The sequence below is a fragment of the Vombatus ursinus genome, unplaced genomic scaffold (genome assembly GCF_900497805.2).
Source record: "Vombatus ursinus unplaced genomic scaffold, bare-nosed wombat genome assembly UNPS02012622.1, whole genome shotgun sequence".
In the NCBI taxonomy this organism is placed as follows: domain Eukaryota; kingdom Metazoa; phylum Chordata; class Mammalia; order Diprotodontia; family Vombatidae; genus Vombatus; species Vombatus ursinus.
The window spans coordinates 650896-662971 of record NW_020952400.1 but is presented as its reverse complement, the minus strand read 5'-3'; the positions used below and the strand labels follow the sequence as shown (position 1 = coordinate 662971).

At 52.1% G+C, this 12076-nt stretch overlaps 1 protein-coding gene across 1 annotated transcript in view; it reads left to right on the top strand.

Annotated features, from left to right (window-relative positions):
* Positions 1-11635, top strand: part of KLHL29 (kelch like family member 29) — a 134981-nt gene extending 123346 nt beyond the window's left edge. The window contains exons 8-13 of the mRNA XM_027858019.1: positions 2496-2694; positions 3191-3373; positions 3586-3766; positions 9871-10064; positions 10414-10558; positions 11434-11635. Of these exons, the coding sequence (XP_027713820.1) occupies positions 2496-2694; positions 3191-3373; positions 3586-3766; positions 9871-10064; positions 10414-10558; positions 11434-11617 (1086 nt within the window). The 3' untranslated portion in view covers positions 11618-11635. The remainder of the gene's footprint in view (positions 1-2495; positions 2695-3190; positions 3374-3585; positions 3767-9870; positions 10065-10413; positions 10559-11433) is intronic.
* The last annotated feature ends 441 nt before the right edge of the window (positions 11636-12076 follow it).

Sequence of the window (12076 nt, the reverse complement as noted above, 5' to 3'; positions counted from 1 at the left end):
AGATGCTGCAGAGGTGAAATCAGCAAGAGATGCTGCAGAGGTGAAATTGACCAGAGATGCTGCAGAGGTGAAATGACAGGCCTTGGCACCATATTGGATCTAGGAGTGAGAAAGTGAGAAGCTCACGATGACTCCTAGGTTGGGAGTCTGAGGGGCTAGGAGCAGGGCTGTTGTCCTCTACGTTAATAGAGAAGGTGGGAGTTGGGGAGGGTTTGAGGGAAAGATCATGAGTTCTGTTTTGGACACATTGTCTTTAAAATGACCATTGGATATCCAGTTGGAGATGTCTAGAAGGCAGTTGGAGATGCCTTCAGCATTTAACATCCTTCAAACCTGGCCCCTTCCTACCTTCCCAGTCTTCCTACACATTACTCTTTTCCATTTGTCTGTGGTCTGGCCATATTGGCCTTCTTGTCATTCCATTTCCCACCTAGGCCTTTGCACAGGCTGTTTCACATAACTGGAATGCCCTCTCTCCTCATTTCTGACTCTCAGAGTTTCCTTCAAAGCTCTCCTTGGGCACCACCTCCTCCATGAAGGTTTTCCAGATCCCTCCAGCTGCTGATGCCCTCTCCCCAAATAACATTGTATTCATTTCTTTATCTATTATATATATACTTACACATAAATCTGTTGTCTCCCCATGTAGTTGTAGCAATTACTCTGGGGCCCACACATCTCTTCTTGGGCTTCTGGTGGGTTTGGGGGTGTCTTTTCTCTGATGCTTTTGTCTTGGGCACCCAGTCTGGTGTATCCCCCCTCACAGTTAGCACCCCACTTCCATTTGTCCAATTAATATCAATTAGCTTCTACAAAAAGATATTTACTTTGAAAAGGTAGCAAGAAAGGAAGCACATTTCCCCCAGTTCTTTGGGAGTACATTCTCTATTTCTCCCCTGGGGTCTATGGGGAACATGGCTCAGACTTCCATTCCCAGCCAAACGAAGCCTGGCTGCTGGATGAGCCTCGTCTCAGTCACCCATAGTCTGGGGCCCAAAGGGTTCCCCCTTATTTCTGGGGCCTCCAGGCTGGATTGACTCCACTCCTAGACCTGGTGGTTCACTCTCCAGGCCCCGCAGAGCTCACATGGTCACAGCTGTCTTTAGTCTCCTTCTAAAACCAGAAAACAAACTGAGGTAGGGAATCAAAGACCATTTTTATGGGTTGGCCACTTGTCAGCCTCAGATGGGGAGGGCCTAAGGGCTTTCCCTTTATAGCATTATCTCCCTTCTCTCACCAGCATCACAGCACCAGGCAGTGACAAGTCAGCCAAAGAGAAGAGACAAGGTTCTCATGAAATAGTATCCCTTGAATGCTGCCCTCATCCCATTCTGGTTCCCCAACCAAACCCAAAGGCCCCCTCACTCCATGGCAGGCAGACTGCTCTGTGCACTGGCTCATCGACGCCCCCCCGCCAACACACACACATAGTGGAAGGGACAGGGTTTCTTCACTTTTGTCTGTATCCCCAACTCCAAGCACAGTGACCACCTGCTGATGCCCAACAGGCACTTGACATGTGCTGCGTGAGTGTGTGCATGAGTGATCATCCATTGTCTTCAATCTGGTTGCTTGTAGAACTCACAGGGCTGAGTGTGTTGACTCCAGAGCAGGTCTGGATTATCCAGGGTTGTATGCTATCCAGGGTTCCTTTCCCAGCATTGATAAGTCATAGCCCCATACCTCCCAGGATGCCTGGGTGGCTGCTGCCAGTATATAGTCACAGACACAGGTATCTGGCTTATTTCTAATAGTTGTAGGAGGGTTGAGGGAAATACAGGAAGAGAAAACAAAGGTGATGGATGGAGACAGAGAGATCTGCCAGAGGACTACCGGCTGAATGACACAGACTGAGCTCTGCTGCCAGAGTCCTGGGTTGATCAATCCAAGAGGACTCCTGATTTGTCAGTAAGGGTGCCTACCCAAAGAAATTCTTTGCATCAAGGTGTCACGTGGCCCCCGACATTATATAGTATTCAAACAAAGGAACAAGGACTGCATTCCACTTTAATCACCTGGCTCTCAAGCTGCAGTCAGTGTGACCCCTTGGGTCGATCCTTGGAGATCCCACTAATAACACCATGTGCAGCAGAGAACAAAAGCCAGAACTGAAATAATGTAGAAAGTTTGTAAAGTCGTCTAGCAGAGGGGAGAGCTGATCCAGGGGTGACTTTCCCCCAGAGTCTGTGGAAGGCAGGCATCTCTTAGGCTTCAGAGGACCAAGAAAACAACAGCTAATCGAGTGGGGCATGGGGGCAATTTTTAGACAAGACACGTGGGTAGAAGGAGGAAACTGAAAGGTGTCTGGTTAGCATAACCTAAGTTGTGAGTTAAGCATTAAACAAATCATCTGGTCTCTCAGCCATGCAGGGGAAGGGTCAAACAATGCCACAAATTTTTCCCACACCACCTCCCTCCAAGACAGTGATCCCTTTTCCCTCCCTGGCCCCTTTGCCTTCCTGGGGCAGGGATTAGCTAGCCGCCTCTCTCCCTAGCATGCTGCAGAGCTGCTGGCCGTGGTGCGCCTGCCCTTCATCCACCCCAGCTACCTGCTCAATGTGGTGGATAATGAGGAGCTGATCAAGTCATCTGAGGCCTGCAGGGACCTGGTCAATGAGGCCAAGCGCTACCACATGCTGCCGCATGCCCGCCAAGAGATGCAGACACCCCGTACGAGGCCCCGGCTCTCAGCAGGTATGGCCTGGGAAGTGGGCTGGGCAGGGGGATTGGACCCTGGGGACCGGGCCAGTCAGGCTCCGGCTGGCAGATCAGCCAACTGCTCTCTCATACCTATACACACCAGGCTATGGCTGGCTGGATCTCTCTCTCTCTCTCATTCTCACTCTCTCTCTCTCCCTCCCTCCCTCCTCTCTCCTCTTCTCTCTTTTCTCTCTCCCTGTCCCTCCCCCTCTGTCCTTTTCTCTTTCCTCTCTTCTCCCTTTCTTCCCTCCTTTCCCCTTCCCCCCTCTTTTTTCCTCCCTCCCCCCTCTTCTCTCTCTCTGTTCCTTCCCTACATCTCTCTCTTTCACACACACACACACACACGCACACACACACACACACACACACACACACGCACATGCATGCCCATACACATTCTGATGGCATTTTGGGGGCTGGGGAGAGTGAGCGTTGTCCTGGAGCACAGGGAGTGTCCTGATGGGCTCCCTGGGATGCTGTGTCCCTGTAGGTGTGGCTGAGGTCATCGTCCTCGTTGGGGGCCGACAGATGGTAGGGATGAGCCAACGGTCACTGGCTGCTGTCACCTGCTGGAACCCACAGAACAACAAGTGGTACCCCTTGGCAGCGCTACCCTTCTACGATCGAGAGTTCTTTAGTGTTGTCAGTGCTGGGGACAACGTCTACCTCTCTGGTGAGGCCCTGAGGCTGAGGGACCCAGGGACAGCAGCTCCTGGTCTATGTCCCCAGGTTGGGGGTACAGATCGGGGCAGGGGGGAGGGACATCCAGGGACAGCAGCTTCTGGTCCAAGAGCGTGAGGTGGGGGGCAAGATCAGAGGGACGGCTGGTCTCCTCACCCCTATGCTCACCACAGGCTTCTCTCTGACTCCCGCTGCCAACTCTAGGTGGGATGGAGTCAGGGGTGACTCTGGCTGATGTCTGGTGTTACATGTCCCTGCTTGACAACTGGAACCTGGTCTCCAGGATGACAGTCCCTCGATGCCGGCACAACAGCCTGGTGTATGATGGCAAGATTTACACCTTGGGAGGCCTTGGTGTGGCTGGCAATGTGGACCATGTAGAAAGGTGAGGGAACATCCTGGGGGAGGGGGCCCAGCCCAGTTGGCCCTCTTAGGAGTGTGCTCAGCACCCAGTGGCTACAAAAGGAAGCCTGGCCACACTTGGCCTATTACCACAGCTGGCATCCAGTGGCCAGCAGTGATTTAGGCAGGGAAGAAGTGAGTTAGAGCTGGACCCTCACAAAAATCGAGGCAGGGCAGCTCTGCCTCCCCTGGCCTGGCCTGGGGCCCCGACAGGCCCTTCAGAGGCCCCTCCTCACTGCTCTCCCTGCTCTAGTCCATGTGCCACAACCCTTCTCTGCTGCACAGTCTTCAATATTTCTCTGTCACCCCTGGAATCAAGTACAAACATGTGCAGCCGGTGTTCTGAGGCCTCCACTGTGTAGTTGTCACACACACACACACACACACACACACACACACACTGCAGGCCCACCACACTAACCTTCTGGCTCTTCCCCAGTGCCTCTCTCTGCTTCACCCACCCCTGAAGGACCCGCCTTCCTCTCCTTCAAAGCCCAGAGTGTCTCCTCCCACAGGAAGCCTTCCTGAATTCCCCTGTTCATCAGGGTGCACTCTCTCCCCATCTGTTCCTAGGGTTCTGCTCAGCTCAGTCCTAGCCCCATCCATCACACTCCTTCCCATATGTGACTTGGCTGCATTGCCCCATCCCCTTCAGACTAGCAGATAAAGGGAGGGCATGGCACCAAGACCCTTGGGTTTGAGTTCTGCCTCCGTTCAGTCTCTCAAATGGGGGTGCTTCCACCTCACACCCTGAGGAAAACTTTTTTTTGTCAGGGTGCTGTGGCCATAAGGAGCTTGCAATGAAACTGTTACAGAGCAGGGACTGAGAAGACCTGAATCATGCTCCTGGCCACTAGGGGGTACCAATAGTGCACACAGTGCTGGGCCTGGAGTCAGGAAGATTCATCTTCAGGAGTTCAAATCCAGCCTCAGACATTGTCATGTAACCCTGTTTGCCTCAGTTTTCTCATCTGTAAAATGAGCAGAAGGAAATAGCAAACTACTCCAGGATCTGTGCCAAGAAAATCTCACAAAGCGTCAGACACAACTGAAAAACAACTGAACTGAAATGAACTGAACTGGCAAGAAGGTCCACCAACTGAAAACCACTAGGCTTGGAGAAATAGCTACCTCAGGCTCATGCCCTTCCCAGACTCTTGTGGTCTTTGGATCCTTTAGAAAACACACCTTCTGGGGATCCCAGACTCAGGGTTCCCATGAGGAGACAGGAAGCCTGATGGAGGCCAGCCTGGCTGGAATTCATGGTCATACTTAATCCTAAGAGGTGTGAGGGAAGGAGGACAGGGTTGAAGAAATGGAGGCTCGCAGGTGAAGGTTCTCCTGTGGACTTTAAAAAGTGATCTGGAGCTTCTAGGTCATGCAGTCAACAAGATGGCAGCCTAGCCATTTTCTCTTGTCCCTACTAACTCCAAAACAAAGAAAAATTGCCCAGGAGAGGGTAGATCCATTGTGGCATAACAGTAAAGAATGCTAACCCCTAGTGCCCCAGCACCCTTCCGCACTAGCCTCTACACTCAAGCCACCTGACCCCCCAGCTTGTGTTTTGACACCTGCTCAGGAATCTCCCTGCTGCTGCCCATGCCACCCCGACCTTACTACCCAACAATATTTTGCTACAACAAGAAGTGGAACTCAATTCTGCCCAGTCATGTACAGAAGAGAGAGAGCTATAGGAGAGGAGGGCCATGCTCTGCCTGGGGTGGCTATGCTCAGCCTTGTACAGTAGCTGGGTTAGGGCACCCCAAGGTGGAAGAAATTCTTCCTACCTTCCCCCAAGGTGGCAAAAAGAAGCAGACACTGACTCGGTCCAGCCAGAGAACAAAAGGATGGAGGTAACACAGGCTTGTGCAGGAGGCCAGCAGAAGTCCAGGATGTGGGGCTGTACCAGGCCTGAGGGTTAAGGACTGGCACCCAGCTAAGGCCTGTCCCGTCTGCCCAAAGATTACCCGAGGCAGGGGAAGAGTCAGACCACAAACATTTCAAGAGAAAGAAAACTTAGAGCACCAGCAGATAAATCATTGGGAGAAAGAGTAAATTCAGAAGCAAAGATGAGTAACAAAACATCTACAAGATTTCATTCATCTCTAAATAAATATTGAAAGACAATGGAAATCTGACTGACCAAACACAGAACCCCATGGGTTCCCAAGAGAGTGTGGGATTGCAGCAGCAGATTCCAGAACAGCTGGAGGAGTCTAGAGACTGGGTGACCTGCATAGCAGAAACAACTAGCAGAGGAGGAGCCCATGACTCCATAGTGGTGAGTCCCTCCAAAGAAGCAAAAAGAGAAGAGACAGAAGATTCAGGATGGGAGGTGAGGGGCCCCAGAGCCCCCCAGCCCAGCCTGGTGGTCTTGTCCTATGTGGTTCTGCCTCCTCTGTGGTAGCTCTCACCAGAAGGGATCTGCCCTCTAGAAGGGTCATCACCACGGAGTTGCCAAGGCTGCCAACCCTATGAGAATGGGCTTTAGGGAGAAGTGATCCTGTCTCTGCAGAGAAACTTACTTGTGGTTCTATGCCACCAAAGAGCATCAGTTTAGAGCTGAAAGCATCCCTGAGGATCCTTTAGTACAACAGGTGGGGAAAGAGAGGGTGCCCCAGGGAAATCCCACAGAGCCCAAAATCCAGAACTTGAGCCTAGGTTCTCTGCTTTCATGTCTAGCACTGTTCATATCACACCATACAAGAGAAAGTCATGTCCGGGGACATCTGTTGAACCCAAGGTCGTCCAAGGCGGAGAGAGTCACAGTAGAGAGAGATGAAAAAGGATTGAATCCTAGATCTCTCTACATTCCAAACCAAGAGCAGGCCAGGCTGTAGGCACCCTCCGCCAAGTTCCAATTGTCCTCCCCAGTTTGGGTGCGAGGCTGCCCATAATATGCCTGCAGGATGGGAGAGGGGTCTTCTCTCCTCTCCCACCCTGCCCTGCTGTGCTCTGGTGCTCCTTCTCCTCAGAGACCACTAGAGAAAGTGTGTGATGGTGTGGGGCCTTCTGTCTATGGGCCAGATGAAGCTCAGCTCCAGAATAGGGGCTCTCTCTGCTCTTGCACCAAGGGCTCAGCTCCTGAGGAGATGGGCTCTTCCTCCAAGCCTAGTCTGAGCCTAGGAAGGCCTCAGAAGCCCTGTGCCAGACTGAGCACCGAGGGGGCCTCATGGTGGCCTTGGTGCTCGCCCACCAGCCCGAGGATGATCAACAGTGCGCAGCGGCCATGACATAATGCTGCAACCAGCCGCCACCGTGTCTCCAGTCCCTTGCCTCCCACATGGCTGTGAGTCTGAACAGAACAGCCAGCGGGAGCATCAGCTTTCTGATCAAGCCAGACTTCAAGGCCATTTGTCATCCAATAATAAACACATGGAGAAAAGAATATTCTCTGTGTGGGAGGAAAGCGGACTGGATCTGTCATCCTGTCCTAGCTCTTGTCGGCTGTTTTTAATCTTCTAAAATGTTGATTACTCATTTTGAAAACTTACACTCAGTGACAAATACTAAGCATCATTCGATGATTGGAAACAAGCCAACAGAGCAGAGAGGCCGGCTTGCTCAGCTCACCTTCCTGGCTCTGCCTTGCCCTTCTCACATCCCTCCCTTCCAACTCTGCAGGGGCTGGGACCAGTCTTTGACTGAGCACAGGATAGTGCCCATCACATAGCAGGTGCTTAAGAAAGGCTTGTGGACTCCCCTGGACATTAACACATCATCAGCTGCCCTTCATTCTCTGGCCTAGCCTTGCCCTGCCCTGCCTGGCATATCTCCAGCTGGGAAGAAGGATATGACTGCCCAGGTCTGAATACAAGACTCTAGGGTTCCTGGCTTCCCCTGTTTCTTTCCACACACTGCCTGAGGGCCTGAGCCTAACCTCAGGAGTTTTTCCTGGGTTACTGCACTAGAGACCCCCTCCCAGGCTGACATGAAGTCATTAATGACTAATATTTGGGCAGAGCCATTCAGTTCATTTCAAATCCATCTCGGCTGACTGGAATCTGTCAAGCTAGCGGCTTCTGTCTTAGCATCTCAGGGGTGCTTAATTTTTTGTGGCATGGACCCTTTGGTGGTTTGGGGAAGCCTATGCTGCTTCTCAGAATTTTAAATATTCCTAATTGGAGGCAACGCTGAATTTCATGTAGAGGTCAGTGAAAATAAAGATGGAATTATTTTTTCCATCTGTGGCCCCTTAGGTCCACCTCCCCACTAGCCCTCTCTGTTCTTTCCCTTTTAGCCTAAAGAAGGTCTCCTCTCCTGAGCAAAAGAAGCAAATGCAAAGTTGGGCAGCTCCCCCTTTTCATTGACACCTCCCCTCGCCAGCAGCTGCCTTTCCTCCATTCTCCTCTTTCTCCCAATATTGCTTTGAAAAAATCTCTGTAGCAGGAATGTTCGTGTCCAGCCCTCTCCATGTAGTCTGTGTGGGCTGCTCACCTCTCTAACCACCTGCTACTGGTTCATTTTCATGATTCATGTTCATCCCAGGCTTTATGGCAGTGAAGGGATATGTTCTGATATATCCTTACCAATTACTAAAAGTTCAGCATCTCTCAATTGTTTGATTAATCATTCTAGCTTACTAAATGTCATTTAACAAAATGGAAATTTCTTTTCCCCTAAGTTTTTCTCATGTCTCTCTCCATATATACAAAACATTATGTACATTATACATGTTATATACATTATATTTTGTACACATATATGTCTCAAAACTACTCATCTCTAAACTTAAACATCAAAGTTACTGTGTATGCTTTTTATTAACAATGTAATCAAGAATAAAACAAAGACGTAATTTTTTACAATCTATCTACTGTGAGAAAGATCACAGCCAAAGATACTTTAATTAGAACCACAACTGCTAAGTGCTCCTCAATTCTGGAATTGTAGCCCTACCATTTCCTCCTTTCAGGATACCAATGAAAATGATTCCCCGAGAATTCTCTTAATGTTTCTTCACAACATAAGGAATAAATGTATGACTTCCCAGAACCTAAGTTCTGTTAGTCCCCTTCTCTGGATCTCCTCTCCAGCATTCACAGTTAACAGAACCACAGTTAAACTCTCAGAGAAAGACAGTGAAATGGGAACTGTCCGAAGTTCTTCGGTCCTTAAAGATGCAATAACTTTATGGGAATTTCTATTAGGCAAATTCAACTTCAATTAAAAAATTCTGAAAGGGATCTGCATTCCAAAAAACCCACTTATGTTAACTTTACTGTACAAGTTCTGGGCTCTGTCTGCTCCTGCCCCTTGACCTGGCACTCCATGGTCTCCCACCCCCCAAAAACCCTTCAAGTAAAGGCAGAAGGACAGGCAGAGAGACAGCACCACCACTGTCAGATCAGGGGCTTGGCTTGAGACCTCTGGAGCAAGAGAGGAAACCTTGGCCCCACTCTGCATGTCAGGCCATCTTCTGTCTGTCTACATTTGGTGCCATATATCTGTTTCTGGCTACTGCATGTCACCATCCTCGCCTGTCTGTTTCCGTGTCTGGCCTCAGGCCCCGTGTGCTCCTCCTCCTGTCTCATTTTTCTGTCCCCAGCCCTCACATGTCCATGAACCATGCGCCAGCCCCCTCCGTCCATGGGCAGATGCCCCCAACCTACCTCCTTTCTGTACATCTGCAGGCAAATTCACATTAGATAGAAATCACTTTACATAGAAGTCTTTGGAAGGGTCCACGTATGTGGATAAGCATCCTTGGTCATGGTGGGAGACCCTGCTGACCCTTCTTGTCCTTAGCTCAAGCTGGACCTCTAAAGGATGATAGAAATCCAGGACTGAGACCTGAGGGAAAGGGGGCTGTAGGTGGTGACAGAGAGGAGAACATTGAGGGAGCAAAGGGGAGGAGAGGTGGGGAAATGTGAGGAGAGGGAGGGGAGGGGACCTTCCTACATAGAAGGAAAAGTGTGTGAGCTTCCCAATGGAGTGGGGGCTGAGGGGAGAGTCTGGAGGGACCTCCAGGGCCTCACCAGTGCCCCAGTTATGCAGGGGGGAAGGACAAGGACCTGTTGGGTAGTGTTCCCTAAGCATCCCCACCAGTGGCCTGGGTGTGATCAGGGCCCTGTCCTCTGCCCACAGGTATGACACTATCACCAACCAGTGGGAGACGGTGGCCCCTCTCCCCAAGGCTGTGCACTCAGCTGCCGCTACTGTGTGCGGCGGCAAGATCTACGTGTTTGGAGGGGTAAATGAGGCTGGCCGGGCTGCCGGGGTGCTGCAGTCCTACATTCCGCAGACCAACACGTGGAGTTTCATTGAGTCCCCAATGATTGGTGAGCAACAGGCAGATGGCATGTGGGCTGTGGGGGACAGTGAGGGGCGGCTATCTCCAGGACACTCCACTTCAACTGGGACATGTACTGATTAGAGGCTCCCCCCCCCCACCCCCGACACAGGAGCTGACATGGCAGATGGGGGCTTGGAATCTGGTGTCGCCTCTGGCGCTAGAGCTTCCACTGGGCCTCAGTTTCCTCATCTGTAAAGTCAGGGGTTTGGACTAGACAATCACTGAGGATCCTCTATGATGATCTGGGGCCTGGGGCAGAGGCCGAGGGACCGAGATGGGGGCCCAGAGTTTCCCCTCCCAGCCTCAGATGACTTTGCTCTTCTCTCCCCACCCAGATAACAAATACGCTCCGGCCGTTACCCTCAATGGCTTCATCTTCATCCTGGGGGGTGCCTACGCCCGGGCCACCACCATCTATGACCCAGACAAAGGCAATATCAAGGCGGGGCCCAACATGAACCACTCCCGGCAATTCTGCAGGTGAGCCAGATGCTGGGACAGGGCAGAGGGGTTAGCCCAGATCACCTTCTGTACTGAAAGGCAGAAATTTGACTCCAGGCCTCTCTCCTGATACCCCAGGGCAGCTGGGACACATGCTGCTCCACACAAGGATGCATAAACACACCTGCACACACATGTGCACAAACACATGCACGAACATACACACACACGTGCACAAACATGCACGTGTGCACAAATATACATACTTACATATGTGCACAAGCATGCACAGACATCTGCATTAATACATGCACATGTACACGAACATGCATACACAATACACTGTGTACGTGTGCAGACTAACACACATGCACACCTTGCATAAACATGCGTTAACATGCACAAGTGTGCAGTGCACTTATACACATGTGCACAAACATACATGTGCATGCACACATCATGTGCGTGTGCGTGTGTGCACACATGTGTGTGCACGTGCATGCATGTGTCCACACAGACCCTTTCTGCAACAGTGGGTGAGCCGAGTCTGGCCTGGCCAGCATCTCACTTTCCTCCTATTGTCAGTTAGAGGGGCTCATGTACCTCATGAGAGAGATTCTGCCCCATTCTAGCCGGGGGTGGGGGCGGGGGAGATGGGTAGGGGTCTTCTCCCTCTCCTCTCTCACTTCTCTGGGCTTCCTCAGTTTCCTTGTGCGTCGAAGGCAGGACGTAGACCAGATGACCCCGAGAGTCCTAAGACCTAGCTCCCATTCCCCCTTTGGCCTCTCCCACTCTCTTGACTTGCCTGGCGCATGGGCTGGATGCCCCAGCCGTGGATACTGAAGGGGCCCCAGGGGCTGTGGGGACATCCGCTGCATGCCGGGGTTTGACTTCCCGTTCCCTCTCCTCCACAGCGCTGTTGTGCTGGATGGGAAGATCTACGCCACCGGTGGCATCGTCAGCAGCGAGGGGCCGGCCCTGGGCAACATGGAGGCCTACGAGCCGGCCACCAACACATGGACCCTCCTTCCACACATGCCCTGCCCCGTCTTCCGGCACGGCTGCGTGGTGATCAAGAAGTACATCCAGAGTGGATGAGGGCCCAGGACACGCGTGGGGGGCTGCGGGCACGGCTGGGGAGGCAGGCCACACACAACGCGACGTTCACCGCGATGCCGAGAAGCGTGACTCGACGGCCGGCCGGCCGCAGAACCCCCTGCACTGGACTCGAGAGCATTCTCTACCTCGAATGTAGAACAGTCGCCCGCACCCGACCGCAGGGAGCCGCGCGGCTGGTGCTCCATGCTAGGGATGCTCGCGTGCGGGCCTGGGGGCATTCGCGCCCTTCCCAGAGTCCAGGCTTCAGCCAGCCCAGGTGCAATAGAAACTCCCTCTTTTTTTACTAGTGGGGTGGGAGGGAGGCGGCCTCCTTCCCTCTCCCCTGTGAGCCCACGCTGGGCCAGCGCAGTCCGGCCCAATGCCCTCACTCACTTCGAGTCCAAGCTCCGCTTTTCAAACCATCTCAGGCTCTCAGCAGCTGGGTGGAGACGCCTGCCT